The following is an 18,583-nucleotide window of genomic DNA, read 5'->3' as shown; positions in this document are numbered from 1 at the left end:
ATGTAATTATAAATATATATTTTCCCCTATCCTTTTAAAAATAATTTTCAAAATCTACTAATGTCTCACAATTTGTTTGAACATTTATTGCTAAAGTGCTCATTGCCTTAGTCCATGTTTTAAAAGAAATCGCACCAATTTACTCAGTGATCAAAGGTTTAAATAGCTGTGAAAGGCGTTTGAAAGCAGCACAAGAAAAATGATGTTGCTCCAGGTTTTAAAGGGTTAAACTGTAATTCTTATAGTTTGACAAATAAGCTTCTGAAATTGGACTTGAGTATTAGCATGTTGATTCAGTATTTTAACAAAAAATGTTCATTATTTTTTGCAAAAAGAGGTGAAGAAAGCCACCTGAACACCACAGGCTGTACCCTGCGCTGTAGAATCACAATAAATGAAACTTGTAACCTTTTAAATATTTATTCTATTTGAAGACATCAAATTCCAGCTTAACCTTTCAGCACCAGAAGTGTCTCTGTTTGTGCAGTGCGTGTCCGAGCAGCACATGCAAACATGTTACTGAGCATTGGCATCTTATGACAGAGACTTGCAATGCAAATCAGCACCAACAGCACGGATGAAGTATATATTATACCGATCTCACACTCCCGCTTATGTGTTGCGTACTCATAAACAAACATGCTGCAGATGATTTGCCTGTCTTATTACCTGACTGTTTGCACTCCAAAAAAGTTTTACAATATGGCAAGAACACACTGTATGACTGTATTTTTTTTAAAAACTTCATGATGTTAAGAATTAGTCTATAAATGACAGAAATCTGTTGAAGTCGTCCAGCAAAAGAAAATAACAGATAAAAAAGATAGGCAAGGTAGAAATAAAAATACTTGTGTTGAGTCAAAGTTATGAGATAGTAGGTCAAAATATTGGCTTGCATAGTCGAAATTGGCACAAATTCTGCAATATTTTGACACAGTAAATCAAAATTATGAGATATCAGATTGACTTATTAATTAAAAATCCTTGTGGCTCATTAATGAAGTAATCTGTAAGATTAAATGTGGATTTAGTGGCATCTATAGTGGTGAGGACTGCAGATTGAAACCTGCAGAAACTGGTTAATATTCCTTTAGTGTTTATTGTTCAGAGGATTTTCACTAGGAGCAAAACTATCTGTGGAGGTCAATACATCTCCAAAACAAATGGACCAGGTGATTAACACCTGCAAAGACACTGAATAAATAATAAATAAATAGTTTCATGTTATAAATCAGTTTATCTCTGATGCTGCTTGGTGCATCGCAGACAGACGGCCGGCCCAACACCTGCTCGTGTGCTCACCTTCTTTTCATAGGATCCAGATTTGAAGGAGGTTTTTTTTTCCGGGAGCCAGATTATCAGCAGAGGTTTCCTCCTCTCCAAAACAAAATCACCTTGTGATTTAAACAGGTAAAACACTGAATAAAGCAGTGTCACATTAAAATAACAATTTAAAAAAAACCAACATTTTCTTGACACTGCTTGTAATGATGGGACTTGAAATTGTCCTATCTAGAGCTAGTGCTTTGTTGTCCCTTCTGGGCTACCATAGAAACATGGCGGTGCAACATGGTGGACTCCGTGGACGAGGACCCACTCCCTGTGTATATATAAACAGCTCACATTATGACCCACACGATGGCCCAGTGAGTCAATGACTCACATGTGACCCTAACGACTCTGTAAGGGTCCACACCCTCACAGGTTTAAAGGCCTGCGACTCCCCACCAATCTGTTAGAACTGAAGGAGCCTCATGAGCCTCATTCCCACTGCACCAAAAACCCGCTAACACTCGCCAATACCTGGCTTTTTAATGCAAGGAGAACACATACAATGGACATTCACACCTGGGTCAAATGACTTTGCAGTAGACACAGGTTTTTATCGCCTCCGGCTCCGATCGGCATTGATGGAAATACAACACCCAGGTGAACACGGTAATTTCAGCTCCTTAACCGGAGAGACACAGTAATGCGCCATCACTAATAACCGCCCATCTCTACCTAAGCAGCGCTCAAACACCAATCCACACACATCTGCACTGAGTTTTGAAAGAGACATCAACAAAACAACCCACACACACATATAAATATATAAGTATGTATGTAACACACAAAGGTATATTAAAAATTATTAATGAAGAGTTAAAACACAAACAAAAACCCCTCAAAATGAACACCTCAAAACTCAAAATTATATGTACACTAACAATTATAGATGATGCTATATATAAATTATATATATGTGTGTGTGTGTGTGTGTGTGTGTAATTGCAACTGTACTTGTATGAGCTGTTTAGTAATTTCATTCATAACAAAAAAATTATTAACTCTTCTGATGTCTTTTTGCGAAGAATCCTATTTTGTAAAGTAACCAAGGCTGACAGCTAAACATAGTGAAGTAAAAAGAAAAATATTTCCCTCTGAAAATGACTGAAGTAAAAGTACCTCAAATTCATACTTCAGCATAGCAATTTAGCAAATATCCAACACTGCTTTTCTTGGAATAAATGTTTACTATAATCTCAGGGGACTGAATTCAAGAAGTAAAAAGCTTAAAATTTTGAATGAAGCTTGTTGCTCTGCCACGCATGCGCAGTTCAGTTGTATGTGAGAACAGGAAGCGGACAGTTTCAGCCTCGGCCGCAGATGTTGGTGTCCGCTCCCTTCTTCCTCCGACTCACACCGGCTCTACTCGACCTGTTTGGGTGTCCGAAACGCAGACGGGAGAGCCAGCTATCGTGAGAGCCGCGCGGTGTAGTTATCTAACATTTTAGCCGTGAAATCGGGAGCTCGAGTGCGAGGTTGGGCGTGAGACTCTCCTCCTCCTCCTCCTCCTCCTCCTCCGCCTCCGCCTCACTCACTGGATGCTAGCTCGGTAGCCTTTGCATGTCTTTACACTCGTAGTTAAAGTTTTAGTCTGCAGCTTTTTTTTTATTTATTTGGAGGTGAAGTTAGAAGAAGATGGGATGTACTCTGAGCACGGACGACAAGGCGGCGCAGGAGCGGAGCAAGATGATCGACAGGAATCTGCGGGACGACGGAGAAAAGGCTGCCCGGGAGGTCAAGCTGCTGCTGCTCGGTGAGAGAAAGATGGATGGACGGAGGGACGGGGTCCCCGTCTATTTGCTGGATAGGGACTTCCCTACTGCCCGTAGCCTCATGAAAACTTAAACTCAAACTGTTACGCGTTAAAACGTCCTTATTTTTGCTAAAATATGAGTTTAATCCTCCTAAAATAAGTTGACGGCGTTGATGAAACAAGTGGCAATAGAGTTTGTCGGGGCTTTTTATGAATGGCGGTGTTAGCTAAAAAAAAAAAAGTTGTAGCTCCCGGAGTTACTTTATGTTTTTCCTCTTCTCCAAATGAAATCAGCTCCATCAATAAACGAGTTATAAATCCGCTGTGTGATTAGTTTGTTCACGCAGCAGCCGCTGTTACCCAGCACTAAGTCGGTAAGCTAATTTAGCTAAGCAATTAGCTACTTAGCTTAGCAGCGCTAGCTTGGATTAGTTAGCTCAGAGAGCTTAGTGTCTGAGATGTTGTCTATCAACAGGTTTACCCGCATGATAATGTCTAAACTGTTGTGTTTATATGATGGCATTAATATAATTTAAATCACAGTAGCTAACTCTCTTCTTGTTTGCCATTCATCACAAAATAAACACAAACGCACTTCGGGCCGGTTTCACTCTGCAACTACAATCTACCAATCTGACACACTGGAAGACAATAGGTCATGTTTTTAACAGGTGATTGATTTCTTTTTAATTATTGTGTCATGCAAACAGTAATGCACAGTCCACATGGGCTTACAAGATACCAAAAAAAAAAAAAGACAGGACCAGAGACTAACTTGCATAATATCAGATGACATTAAGAGGAAATAAAAAGCCATACTTGAGTAAAAGTACTAATATCTTGGCAGGAAATGATTCTGGTAGAAGTTCAAGTCACCTATTAGAATAGTAAAGAGTTTAAAGTATTTGATATTTATTTTACTTCAATATCAAAAGTAATTCTATTATGTTGTGTACTTGAGTAATGACAGTAAAAGTGCTGTTAATTTTTTTGGAAAAAGCAGTCAGAGTTAGGAGGATTATGATGTTTATTTCTTTTTTACATGTGCACCACCTTAAAATGGATCTGGCATAACACATGAAGAAAACAACTTCACAACTTCGAGGATGTAGTAACAAAATACAAATTTTCCTTCCTTCCCATTCCTTTATTCATCCGTCCGCCCCTTCTTCCCTCCCTCCTTCCTTTCCAGTTTTGTAGTAAGTGATAATAATAATAATAATAATGATAGTAGATTTTATTTATGGGTGACTTTCAGGGCACTCAAGATCACCCTGCAGAAACAACAGTAACAATTAAACAACAATAAAATAACAATAAAGCAGCAAAATATCAGCAACATGTCATCAGACATCAGTGAAACAATATACAGTTAAAAAAAAAAAAAAAAAAAAGAAAAAGCTAAGAATACATTAAAAAAGTCAACAGCAATGATCACACAACAACAATAGTAACAGTAAGGAATGAAGACACTTTGGGGAAATGTATCGGAGTAAAAGCATACATTTTATTTAGGAAATGTAGTGTAAAAAGTTAAAGTTACAGATGTTAGAAATTTAAAAACTCAAATAGAAATACTCTCAAAAAATGCTCAAGTACTGTAGCAAAGTATTTCTTTGGACATTTCACCACTGATTATGTAAGACAGAGTTCATGGATCATGTGAACATTTTTGTGTAGCACTGAAAATTCAAAATAAGTACTAACTAAACAATGTATGTTGCCTTATTTTCCAGGCTTCTGAGACAAAATTGGCAAACTTAAACACATCAAAATTACACAATAATTAAAGCTTTTGGTCATCTGAGTACCAGAAAATGTCAGCGTTTATGAGCCGTTTAATAGAATATAAAGTCTTAGGAAAGTCATCATCAGATCTTCATAGTTTGTACTATATAAAAAAAATGGGACTCACTTTCCACCCGAATCACACAACTCACATATTCTGTTTTCCTCCTGATTGTTGTTGAATCGTTTAGCCTTGATGGCCAAAGAAAGAGCAGCAGTTCTCAGATGTGCAACTAAATATCTTTAGCTTCTGGATAAGTTCAATGTTACATATAGTTCAGGGCCAAACTTCTGTGTTATGCACATATTTCCTTAATTTTGGCATTTACAGAAGGTTTTCAAACTATTTATCTTCATATTTCACTAACAGCTTTATTAATGGAGTCAACATTGCAGCTTAAGTTATTCCTGTAAATATTTAGCATGTCCACCTCCTCAAACATCGAGCAAAGACCTTCTGTCCATGGAGATCTTTGTGATTTACTCCACATGAACACCTTATTTATTCTGCTCTCTTTCATTTTGATTATATAGACATTTTTGTAAAAGTTGGTGTTTGTGGGAATATCAGTTTATGTAGTTCTAGCTCAGCTAGTCTCAATGTGTCCGTTAACTTCTGACCTGGAAAAAAGGCTTGAAAAATGTTTTATAATTGCACTTTCTGAAGAGCAATATAAATCACTACCTTTTATTAATAACGATGACACAATGTGTGCACCTAATGGTGATTTCATGCTGTGTTTTATCCAAAATGAGGTTAGCTGAGAGGATGTCTGAGGGACAAACATTAGTGCGCTGATTTGAATAAGGTTGCCAATCAGACGGGGACTTCCACACTCATTTAAATCAGCTTCAAGAGGCTAATATCTTTAGAAAATTGTATCACTGAACTGTAATTCTTAAACAAACATTCAAGTTATATAACATATGTAACAATGATTAAACCTTCAGATGATCGGATCGCTGTACCAGTACCACATCCAACAGTTATGGCTGAGCAAACAGCCACATTTTATTTATTTATTTATTTATTATTTGATAGGGGTAATTTGAATTAACATAGTACAACTTCAGCCTGTTGCAAACAAGCGGTAATAACTAATGTTTCGCATATAGAGATTATAGCCGTTGCTAGTTTCCGACTCCTGTCCCTAGTTAGGCTTTTAGGAAGCGTGCATACATAAACAGTTATGGTCAAAAGAAGACAAAAAGTATTTACATCAACATTATATAGAAATACACATACAGTTACAGTGGGAAAATAAAGAAGACACAAAAATCAATGTTGTGTACAGTTACAACACTCAATTATAAGACATTGTAAAATAGTTTAAAAAGCTCACACCCCTGATTTTGCTTCAGCCAACCTTCAGCGCTTTTGTTAGAAATCTTCATATCTAGTGTTCATTTTATTTCGGCTGCTAATGTGTTCCACATTTGAGAGTCTGTTATGGAGAAAGGGGAGGAGGCCTTGCGACATGTGATTTTACAATTGTCTGACATCTCTGTATTCTTGCTGTTGCTGGTAGCTGATGACCACTGCTGACTGTCTCAGTCAGGAAAAGGCGAGCATGAGGTTGCATAGCAACCTATGCAGCCTGGCTGACAGCAGCAAGCATCTGTGGCAACTATATACACACAACAGAGGCAGCTAATGCGTGCTAACAGGATGTCTACTGAGCAGTCGACAAGATGTTTCAAGCACGCACCGTTATTCTGCATCGTTGTAGTCGCTCTCTGCTCAGACTGGTCACACACACGTCTGTTTTCAGATGTGATTTCACCACAGTGAAAGGCGCTGTACGACGCTCAGCTGCAGCACTCGCTTCTTGTATGTTTGTGCGTCATTTGAGACGGGACCTGATTTGAATTTTCATGGTTGTGTTTTTTCCCCCTGTCACGATTCCCACAAGCACCTGCATCAGATGTCTGGGGTTGGTTTGTTATGTGATGGGGCGATTACCATATGTCTTTGAATACATGGATGTTGTTCACATTTGTGACGTTATTTGTCACATTTCATGCCATGTGTGTGTCTCTGAGCAAGACGGAGACCTGAAGCTTTACCTTACGTGTTAATTGCAATTTGCCGCTCTGTCGAGCATCCCACCTGGAGTGTTTGCATTAATGCAGTTATCTGCAAATGACATGCTCTTGAGTTAAGTGTTTTGAGTGGGAGGACTGCCTCAGATGTTGACTGTGTGTGCACTGCACACATACATACAAATGCAACTGTAAAGAGGGATGTTTTTGCTTAGGGGCATTTTCATGTACATGGGGGGTGGAGGCGTGGTATTTATTGTTTGCTTTGGGAGATAATTGCGTCTCAGCGTGTGTTCCCTGGTACAGCGTAGCCCTAAACTTGAAACATTTTACTTCTGGCACTTTTTGCCACAATTGCCATCCATTAAGCCCTTCAATTTCAGCAGCTCAGTGAGGTGTGAGAGTGTGTTTTGAAATTAAATTTAAGTATGTTATGGTGTTTGCAGTAATATTAGCTCTGTGTCTGCGGTGCGTGTCTGTTTATCATATGGGACGATGAACTGGTGAACAGTTCTCCTCTGCAGGGAGCTGAGAGTCCCTGCAGAGGTAAGGTAATTAAAATGTTGTGTGCTCAGCTGAAAACACGCCTGTATCTCAGAGGAAGCTGGAGAACTATATGAAAGACTATGAACCAAGCACGTCTCCGTCTTATTCAAATGCATCACAGATTTGCACCATCATATGTTTGTTGTATTTCTAACTTTTACATTTTTAAGGCTGTGATGACGTCACACTTAAGTAGTGTTGTATACTGCTCTTATATAAATCATAGGGTCTATATGAGATGCATCTGACAGCTGTGAGTGAAGCCAGTCGGATGTAGCGCGAGTTTGTAAACGGACGATGTTTAAGCTGTGTATAATCTCATTGACGGAGGATCCATTTGATTAATCCAGTTACACTGTGAACTGGCTGAACGGAGCCATTGACGCTTCTCCAGTCCTCTCTGTGACAGTGTAGCCTCTGATGTGTTGCATGTCAGAGATAACAAACATGATAATATCTTGTTTTGGGTGTGGGATATAAGCTTCCATTATATCCCGTCAATTTAGCAGCGAGGAGTGTCCGCTAGTGGTCAACTAGGCGATTAAATGTTGCTGCCCTCGCTAGTCATGTCGGCATAAATACCACGGGTTTAACTTATTTTTAAAATTATTCTAATTCTACGTGATTGTGCTCCCCCCATGAAAATGCAGTTGAAATGTTTCCCTAAATAATATTGTTTTCAATAAGAGTTATTATTTGTTAACTTTTGTGCGGTGAGTAGTTGTCATGTTTTGTCGCATAATGTGCAATATGTATAATCTGTGGTGCAAAAAAGCGACACATTTCAGCGGCATTCATAATCCGATTTTGCTTACTGAAGAATATAATTTAACAAATTCATACAGCTAAATTGTGCCCAATTTTGAGAGTTTTCACAATGTGTTGTCTTATTTGTTATGCTTACGCTTATTACTGTCCTTGAGCTGCTGTCAGACGGCTTTCACAAGTACTTAAACCTTTGAGTAACTTGTTAATAAATGCTTTAGAAATTCGTAGTTTTACAAGATTATTTTTAGAAAACTGAGGGAAAAACTTCAAGGTGAAAAAGCAACAATAATATATAATTATCATAATTACATATTTAATTTATTTCTTTTTTTTTTAAACAATTACAGCCTTTTCCAGGTAATTTAATTTTTTTAAAACTACTTTTCAGGTAGTTTTCTTTTTAATGTTTTATTTTCATTTTCTTGCTAATTTTTCATTTATTTTTTCTTTGCTCATTGCATTCTTGTTTTCAAAGAAACCAAGCCAGGGAAATTAGTCGTGAAGAACATCCCTAGTAGCAGCTGCATGCTTCCTATGTCCTGACAGCTACTCAAAATATTGACGGTTGTGTTTTTAGTAAAAAATCTGGACATGTTTGTTCACACAGCTCATTTAAGGCAAATGAGAGAAGAGAACCAAACGTAGACCTGAATGACCCTTTCAAGCAGTCTGATAACAAAGATAAATGAGGCTTCATGTTGGCGCAAAACCTTAATTCAACAGAAAAAGAAGTGAATGCATGTATGTTCATACCACGTATCTCCTTTGGGTTATACTTGAAGTAATTTAATTGTCTTGACTGTATCAACTGTAATTTCATTTTCTGTGCTGTCTGTTCTGTGTTTCAGGCGCTGGAGAGTCCGGGAAGAGTACAATTGTTAAACAGATGAAGTAAGTGCGAAACAACATCAAACATTTAACAGCACGCCAGCCGTGTTTCAAGTATTGTTTAAGAGAAGACGGCACACACGTCATGTTTCAGTCCCTCTGACTGACCTCAGAACGCATACGGAGCAAACACACTTAACGTGCACCTGATCACCCGTCATATGTAACTCTGAATTATCCACAGGTGAGACGCTCTTGACGCATTTGTTCACTCATTCTTTGTTCCCTGCAAAATTGACACCCTGCTGACACTTTGATTGGACTGTCACCTTGTTCAGGTACTATGAACCGAAACATACTAACGGCATCGATTGTCTTTAAAGAGTCCGGAAGAAGAGAGATGAGTCATCATCTCTGTGCAATCACACGAGATAAAACACTGAGTCGGGTGCAACAGGATACACAGAAACGCAACCCAGGCGCTCCAAAAATATCGAGAATGAGGAAATAAAAAGGCCTTTATATTGTATCGACATCACTTTTCTTGTGCTGCTTTCAAATGCCTTTCTAAATTTTTTAACCCTTTGCACCATGGGCAAATTAGTTTGATTTCTTTCAAAAACATGGTAAAAAAAAGGTAATGATTAACTTGGCAAAAAGTTATTTGAGGAAATTGGTAGATTTGGATTTTTTTTAAGCTAGCAAAATGTCCCAAAAAATACATTTATAATTATCATAATTATATATTTAAAATTACTTTACAGAATTGTTATTAATTTTAGACACATTTTTTTCAGGTCATTTTCTCTTTTTTTTTTTTAAACAATTTTTCCTTTTTTTCTCATTTAGGATAATTTTCTTGTACTTTTTTTACTTTTACTTTTGGTGCTAATTTTTAGGCAATGTCCTCATTAGATTCTCATTGCATTCTCTCATGTTTTTCAAAGAAATCACGTCAATTTGCATAGGTGTCAAAGGGTTAAAGCATTTAAAGCTCTGACGAACACCTGCAGTGGTTGAAAGATGTTGGCTCTTTTAATGATTTAGCCCCTACAATTAAGGCTTTTTAAGATGTCCTTCCTTGTTTTTCTATATTTTTAGAGTGCCCAGATTGCCTTTGTGACAATCTATTTAATGAATTAATCCATGAAAAAGATATTTGGAGACAAAGCGCTGATGTCCTCTGTTTGTGTGCCAGGATCATCCACGAAGCGGGCTACTCAGAGGAGGAGTGTAAGCAGTACAAGGCCGTGGTCTACAGCAACACCATCCAGTCCATCATCGCCATCATCAGAGCTATGGGACGCCTCAAGATTGACTTTGCGGATCCAGCTAGAGCGGTGAGTGGAGGAAAACAAAGCTGGCATTTCCACTGTTCTCTTGGACATTAGAGGATGTATAGCTCAGTGCTATAAGGGCAACAGCTAGTTAGTCATATGTCACCATTCCCTACCGGGCAGTTTTCTTTTCACTTCCTCCTCCGCAGCAGGTCAGATAGAGCTGGTAGGGGTTTAGTATCATATCCAAAGCACTTCATTAAAACAGAGGCTTACTGACATGAGAACTGTGGGGCTCCTGCAGCTGATTCGTCCCGCTGTGCTGCACTTCAGGTCATCTCTGAGTACGAGGAGCTGCCTGTTCACAAGAACGACTTCTGCCGTAATAATCAGCAACATTTCCTTGATTTTAGCAGAGTTTGCCCTTACTGGTGTGGTGTTTTGTATAATTGAGGTATATTGCAACCACATGCTGCAAACAAATATAGTACAGACTGCGGAGTATTTTATTTCTTCTGTTTTTCTAAACAGAGTCCTGTTTCATTTTGAAAATCTGTTTTTTTTCCTTGGCATAACAAGAGGCTTAGTCACTGCTTCAGCGTGACTGGCCTGGCTCTGTCATCGTGACCAATTTTACACCCAAAGCTTTTCTTCCTTGATTTTCTGCTTCCACAGATATCCATTTTTTGCTGTGATGTGGTGTAGCTTTTGAAATCAAATTTTATGCAAAGTCTAATGGCTAAAAGCACTGAAATGGACATCTAATTGATTCTTTTTTTATTCATCACTTATAAACAGGCATGTTTGTCAGTGGCAGGGCTCTTACTATGATTTCTAAGAAAAAATAACTGCCCCTTAATTAATCTAAATCCAGGAAATTAGGATTGATATCAGGCCAAATTTAATGAAATGCGTCCAGTACAATGATTACGTTTGTTTGTTTTGACATTAAACGCTCAGTAAATATTAATCTGCAGAGTTTTCCTCAATTTTTACACAATCATGCAGCTGAAAAAAACACACTCTTCCCTAATAAAACTTTTACCTTTACAAGGAAAAAATGTGGATTACGACTGAAAAGCTTTGTGTTGTTAGGATGATGCACGGCAGCTGTTCGTCCTGGCGGGTTCAGCAGAAGAGGGCTTCATGACAGGCGAACTAGCCGGGGTCATCCAGCGGCTGTGGAAGGACGGAGGCGTTCAGGCCTGTTTCAGCCGCTCCCGAGAGTATCAGCTCAACGACTCTGCAGCATAGTGAGTTGGCTGCATCGACCGACTCATACACAGGAACTGGCTTTGGACAGTATTTGGCGGAAAAAAGTAACTTTTCTCAACTTTCACTCTCTGAACTTCAATTTCACTTCACTTAAATTTTTCTTTCTTTCCATGCGTCTCTTCTCCCAAAGCTACCTGAACGACTTGGACAGGATATCCCACGGTGCTTATGTGCCCACCCAACAGGATGTGCTGAGAACCAGAGTCAAAACGACTGGTATTGTGGAAACACACTTCACTTTCAAGGACCTGCACTTCAAGTGAGTACAAGCACCACAGGTTGTCCAGTCACTTCACTGGATCTACAGGATGACCAGTGCTGCTCTCTTTGAGTCTGGTTCCTGATCTCTGAATCGCTGCCCACATTCCTGTAGGGTTGGATATCATTTGGGTTTTTCCCCGATATGGCTGCTAAAGGATACTTTCAATAACGGTGCCTGCACATATACTTAAAAAAAAAGCACAAAACTGTTTTTTTTTTAATTGCAAAGACAAACTTAAAATTGTTACTTTACAGTTAACACTTTAAAGTACAGTATACTTATATATAAGATACAAATATGGATAAATAAAAAACATTCACCATAAATAAAAACAACCCAACTACAATAATTTAACACTAAATAACAGTTAATGGACTACAAACAGCAAAAAATAAAAAGATTTTGGAAAGACTCGTTTTTCTATTATCTGTTTAAAAGCGGCTGTCACCACAATGAAAACAGGTGGTCCACCTTAACAGTCCACCTTAAGGGAGCCTGGGAGGCTAATTTAGTTGCTAACTTTGGTGCTAATCTCTTTCCCTTAAAATTAGCAAACATAAACACTGTCAGTCTGAATGAATGAAGTAAACAAAGCCAGGATAGCTCTCCTCAACGTGCATTCAAAACTTTGCCAAATTGACATAAAAAAAAAAAATCAGTTACAGACATCAGGGAAGATTAGCGATTACACCTTTAATCAAATTAAGACCATGGAGTTGTCATATTATTGTAATTAAGTGGTCTACGCTTAAAGCGGCAGTAAAAAAGGGAAACATTGAAATATTATCAATGAGTGACGGGATAAAGAATCACAGATGAGCTTCATCCTGATGAATAAACGTGTGTTTGTGTGGTGTATTATTTCACAGTGTGCGTCTGTGATCTTTGTGCAGGATGTTTGATGTAGGCGGACAGAGATCAGAGAGGAAGAAGTGGATCCATTGTTTTGAGGGAGTCACCGCCATCATCTTCTGTGTGGCTCTGAGTGACTACGACCTGGTGCTGGCCGAGGACGAGGAGATGGTAAGACCTCTTACGCACCCTGATTCACTTCTGTCCTGTTTTTAATTTTTAAATTTGTTTCTCTGGTTTTCAACGTTGTCTGTGTCTCTCATTCAGAATCGAATGCATGAGAGCATGAAGCTGTTCGACTCCATCTGCAACAACAAGTGGTTCACGGACACCTCCATCATCCTCTTCCTCAACAAGAAAGACCTGTTTGAGGAGAAGATTAAAAAGAGCCCTCTCACAATCTGCTACCCAGAATACGCAGGTAAGAGAGAGAGACACACACACACACACACACACACACACACACTCGTACACACAGCAGGTGTGTCGTTGATGCAAATGCTGTACTTTGTGTTTTAGTGTCACACATAAAACATCAAATCCAGCCGAGCATTTTTTGAGTTTTTAAGCGACAGCATTTGGGTTGTTCGTGATGCTGTCTGCAGGTCCTTAAATTAAAATATCTTTAATCATACAAACTCAAGGCCTTGAAAGGTTTCGATAAAGGGTAGACAGATTATCAGCGTGACAGATTATCGGGGCCAATTTTTTGACATTTTGCTGATTATCTGTAGTGGCATAATCATCACCAATGAAATTGAAAAGTACAAAGAAAGTGTTGGCATGGGAGGAACTTTTACTTTGTAAAACCTCAGGGAGCTGTTTTAGTTAATAGTTTTTTATTTAAATTTTCATTTGACTTTGTCAAAGGTATTTAAACAAAGTTTTGTGTTGAAATTCTAAATATTGACAGAAAGATTTTCATTTTTATTGTAAATGCATGTCGGTTATTGGCCTCATTAACTGCTAATGACTGGTATCGGTATCAGCCCGGAAGAAAACAATATTTTTCGACCCCTACTTTTAATTTATACGATAAATTATGCATTACAAGTCCTACAGCCCCCATTGGGTTTGAGTCGGGAAGCCTGAGAATAAGTTGAAGCGTAAAATGATTTTTCCACAAACCTTTGTCATCATAAACATTTTAATAATGCTATAAACACAAAAAGATCTTCACATAGGGGTTTAAAAAACAAACACATTCAGTTGATGTTTTGAAACACTCGTGCTGTTGGCCCCTTGTTGACGCTCAGAGGCGTGGCGGTCTCTGCAGACGACACAAAGATGCTTCTTTATTCTCCTCTCTGCTTTTCAACTGTGTGGGCCGCCTCATGCTCTCAACAATGCGTTCTTGTTCGGATCATTTATTGATTTCAGATTTCCACAGATTTATTCAAAATATAATCAAAATCTAAAGCTAACACAAACTCTCAGACCATCACTCACCATTTGGAGTCTGTCTAGTTTACCAGTGTATAAACTGTCAAGAACAAAGTTTCTCGTTAAAGGGCAAGTTCTGCATTTTCAGCATGGACCCTATTTCCACAGGTTTTTGTGTCTAAATCATTAATAGGAACAGCATTTTTTTAAACTGGTCCAGCATTGAGTGAGACTGCTGCAGCTGACAGTGGAAAAGGCTGCAGTGTAACCACTCACTGCATTTACGTCCACGAAAAGTGCTTGTTTTGGCCACCGACAGGCTCAGGTTATAATAAGTGTCTGACAAAATGATGGAAAGGATCCTTACAAGAGATAGACCTCTTTGTTCATGAGTAATATGCTTTTGTTTTATTAGAATCAGCTGCAAAAATATTTAAATAAACAGTAATTTTAGCTTGTAAAGAACCAGCATGTTTTAACCAGCAAACCGGGTGAATTAAGGGTTTTTACAACCAAACCAGAGCTGATGAGTTAGTTTTTGTTAGTTTTGCTTTGTTTCTGTGGACTTTGAATGAGATGTGTTTTACAATGATTGAATTACTTTTTATTTACATGAAGTCCAGTGGGTTTGACGATAGCGATTTTGGGGCTTTTTGTGGTTTGAAAAAGGATCGTACTCTAAAGTCTGTCTCTGTAGGGTCCTTTCCAGAAGTTGTCAGACATATATGTCAGTGGCAAAAACAAAAACTTTTATTCAGCATAAATTTACAGTGCTCAAATGTCCGGTGTGTGTTGTTCCTTTTAGTCACTGAGACACAAAAAAGTTATAAATAGGGGCCAGAGGCCACTGAAGTTACCAAACTAACCTTTTAATATAATAATAATGATGTAGTGAGCTCACAGTCATCAGACTCTGCATGTGATTCAGTTTCAAAGTGCACGATTTAGTAAAATTCTCAGTGTTAGTGCAGCAAAAGCAAAATGTGTCCAGCCTTTTCCTTCAGTTATTCCTCAGTGCAGTAAAAAAAAATCCCAGTATTCTCAGATAAAATGGAGCAAAACCACAAAGCTGCTCTGTAGCATGCAGGTCAAAGCGTCCACTTGAACACGAGGATGAACTGATTAAGATTTTTGTGGTCATAGGTCAAAGTCACGGTCACTATGACCTTATCTGTGTGGTTCTTGTGAAAGCAATATCTCAAGAACACCTTGAGGGAATTTCTTCATATTTGGCACAACCGTTTGAGTAGACTCAAGGATGGACTGATTAGATTTTGGTGGTCAAAGGTCACGGTGACCTTGCATTCGTCTCATTCATGTGAAAGCGATATCCCAAGAACACCTTGGGGGAATCTATTCAGATGTGACACAAACATTCACTCGGACTCAGCGATGAACTGATTACAGTTTGGTGTTCAAAGGTGAAGGTCGCTGTGAAATTACATCCATCTCATTTTCGTGAACGCAATATTTGAAGATGGGAGGGATTTTCCCAAAAAAAAAAAAAAAAAATTGGCACAAACATCCATTTGGACTCAAGAATGAACTGATAAGAGTCTGATGGTCAAAGGTCAACTTGAAGGTGACCTCATGCAACATGTTTTTGGCCATAACTCGGGAACCACCTTGAAATTGTGCTGATTTTATCAATCTTCTGTGTGAAGCGTCAATGTTTTCAGAGACGTGGATGCTTCACTGTGAGTGCAGAAACATACAACCACGTGGTGTATATCTACCTCTCTCCTTATTGTGTTGTATTTTGTTCGTCTGCTGCTTCTTCAGGCTCCAACACCTACGAGGAGGCAGCCGCTTACATTCAGTGCCAGTTTGAGGACCTGAACAAGAGAAAGGACACAAAGGAAATCTACACCCACTTCACCTGTGCCACCGACACCAAGAACGTGCAGTTTGTGTTCGATGCCGTCACTGACGTCATCATCAAGAACAACCTGAAGGACTGTGGCCTTTTCTAAAGGTAATGCCTCCTGCTGCCGCTTCAGGGACGAGCTGGACGAAGTGTGCTCTGTCACATTTTCCACCTCTAATCAGGGTGTGTTTGTTTTCCTCTCTGTGTTCAGGCAGCCGGGTGGCCGTTGTACCGAGTGACTTTATTCAAGGGGACTCTGACTGGAGGAAACTTCCTGGACCCTGCTGAGAATGTCACTTTTAACCTCTTATTAACTTATGTTCATCTCTTAAAGTTTTAAAGACGGTGTGTAGAAAAAACATTTTATGTAAAATATTTGTACAACTGTCTATGGCCGGGGATTTTTCACAGTTTTTAAAAATGTGCTTGTTTGACCTTATTATCATTATTTGAAATTTTTTATATAAAATGGGGGCCTTGACTTTTTATTTTGTTCATGAATGAACACTTTTTGTCTTTTTTCGTTGTAGGTGCTTGTGCCTTGCATGCCTTAGTTGCAGTGTTTTCTTTTTGAGTTAGACGTTAGGTTTGTGTAGATGTTACCATTGAACTCTTTCCAAGCCGCCCCGAGTCCATACTATCTATTTTTTTTTTCTGGTTATTTCATTGTTGCTTTTTTTTGCCTCCTTGGACAAACCAAGCAAGACCAAGTCACTCTGTAGACCAATTCACTCTGACTCTGACATACTGTGAGAGCTGTACGTAAACCTTTTCGGGTGTGTGGTTTGCAAATGTGCTGCGAGTGGGAGTTTTGTTTTGATTGAGGCCAAAAGCCAGCGTTAGTGATTGTTTGTGTGTGTGTGTGTGTGTGTGTGTGTGTGTGTGTGTGTGTGTGTGAGAGAGAGAGAGAGAGAGAGAGAGAGAGAGAGTGTGCACAATATAAAACAAAGGGACTTTATTCCTCTACTTGTCATCCTCTTTCAAAGTTTTATTTTTCTAAGAGACCAAAAAGAAGCTACTCTCTGTAATTAACGAGCACACGTTATTGGTGCGCTGCTACAAACTGTAACATTCCTGATTGAATCATGAAGCAAAAAGAAGCTTTGAAAAGAGGATGCCAATGGCGGCCTTGTAGCAGACAGTAGGACCATATGTAGACGTGTGTTCAGTGCATAGACAGACGAGACGTGGCTGCGTGCACCGTTACTGATCATGATGTGTGATGGTTTCAAGTTACATATCCCCCCTTATACCCCCGACCCTCTGTTAACATTGGATGGGCACATTAGTGGACTAATCTCCATGATTTTGCTAATAAAAGAGCTGCTATGGTAAAACCATGGCAACTTATGCAACAAACACTTAGTTCTGTCTGTTTTTGTGTCAATATTTGTGTTTTTTTTATGCAGTTTAAGGACATTTAATGTTCATTACTGTTGGCACACAAGTAGAGCTGAAAAGATTAGTTCAACGATTTTGTTTCAGTTGACTATTAGCTAAAGGGTACGTCTGTATTTTCTAACAAGGGCCCTATTTTTTCAAGTTTCTGTGTCGAATTGACTATTGAGGACATCTTAATTTGGTACTCAGAGAGACCACTACAGCCCGCTGCTGCGAACCACTGTGGAAAATTGAGCATTATCAATTTGCATCCACTTAATGTGCTTGTTTTTGCCACTTACGGATTCTCACTGATATTTTAAGTGTCTGACAGTTTATGGAAAGGATCCCTACAGAGTAAGATCCTTTTTGTTTAACCACAAACAGCCCCAAAATCGCCATCACCAACCACACTAGACTCGATAAAAACATCTACTGTCTGCAAAATTTCTGATTAATAACAAGATTACTCCTAATTCACTGAAAAGTGCGTTTGTTAGTGTTTGTGTCCTGCGGGTTTTAAATCACATTTTTGCAGCTCAAATTTTGGACAACTTGCTTCCAAACAACTTGTGATGCCACAAAATTACCTTTTATATAAAAGTGTTAAAAATGTAAAAAACTGAAAAAAATCCCTCCTCCTGTAGATGAATGTGAAAACAGCCTTTTAGTCTTTTTTTTAAATCTTATAAAAGATTTTTGAATTTAACAATAGAGAGCTTTCCACATTCTCAGACATCTCTATTAAAAACAAGCAAAAAAAGACACAACAAAAAAGTGAATTGACAATTATTACAATAATGAAAATAAAGAAAAATTTAAAGAAAAAAACACCAAAAAAAACCCCATCACCATCCAAAAAAAGGCAGATACAATAAGAAGGGTGACCAAGTTTTCTCAAACGGACCATCATCCCCCTTCATTCATGCTGTTAGTCTTTCTAACTAACCTCATTTCAGACTTTCCATTTTTTGCAGTGCCACTGTATGTATGACTGACGCGTGACTGAAGTTTGTCACTTATCCACTGCTGTTTAATCGTAGTGTCTTGGACGGTAAGCTCGGTATGTGGAGGCCTGGATCTTTGGTTATTTTTAGTGAGAAAATCTTGCTCAATTTCTGTGCAATATTACTCCAAAACTGTGAGTCTTAGGGCATTCCCAGAAATTGTGAAAGTATGTCCCAACAGCCCACAAGTCTAAAGCACTGTATATAAAAATTATTCAACACAGT

The 18,583-nt window shown here is 38.6% G+C and overlaps 1 protein-coding gene across 1 annotated transcript; it reads left to right on the top strand.

Moving 5' to 3' along the window:
- The first annotated feature begins 2,599 nt into the window (after window positions 1–2,599).
- LOC121949708 (guanine nucleotide-binding protein G(i) subunit alpha-1) lies at window positions 2,600–17,330 on the top strand. The gene is made up of 9 exons (XM_042495434.2): window positions 2,600–3,082; window positions 9,076–9,118; window positions 10,254–10,395; window positions 11,428–11,585; window positions 11,738–11,866; window positions 12,763–12,892; window positions 12,989–13,142; window positions 15,887–16,079; window positions 16,183–17,330. The coding sequence occupies exons 1-8, from the start codon at window positions 2,965–2,967 to the stop codon at window positions 16,075–16,077; spliced, it is 1,065 nt and encodes a 354-aa protein (XP_042351368.1). The 5' UTR covers window positions 2,600–2,964; the 3' UTR covers window positions 16,078–16,079; window positions 16,183–17,330.
- Window positions 17,331–18,583: the final 1,253 nt, after the last annotated feature.

Source organism: Plectropomus leopardus, chromosome 7 (genome assembly GCF_026936395.1).
Source record: "Plectropomus leopardus strain MGB_pleo_1.0 chromosome 7, ASM2693639v1, whole genome shotgun sequence".
NCBI classification, from domain to species: domain Eukaryota; kingdom Metazoa; phylum Chordata; class Actinopteri; order Perciformes; family Serranidae; genus Plectropomus; species Plectropomus leopardus.
Note: the sequence above shows the minus strand (reverse complement) of the source record. Positions and strands in the feature narration are given on the sequence as shown.

What these genes read in the sequence shown, in the direction of transcription:
- LOC121949708 (XM_042495434.2), top strand. Translation starts at nt 2,965, where the DNA reads ATGGGATGTACTCTGAGCACGGACGACAAGGCGGCGCAGGAGCGGAGC. An exon ending in GGTCAAGCTGCTGCTGCTCG is followed by an intron (nt 3,083 to 9,075) that starts GTGAGAGAAAGA and finishes TCTGTGTTTCAG; the next exon opens with GCGCTGGAGAGTCCGGGAAG. An exon ending in CTCAACGACTCTGCAGCATA is followed by an intron (nt 11,586 to 11,737) that starts GTGAGTTGGCTG and finishes CTTCTCCCAAAG; the next exon opens with CTACCTGAACGACTTGGACA.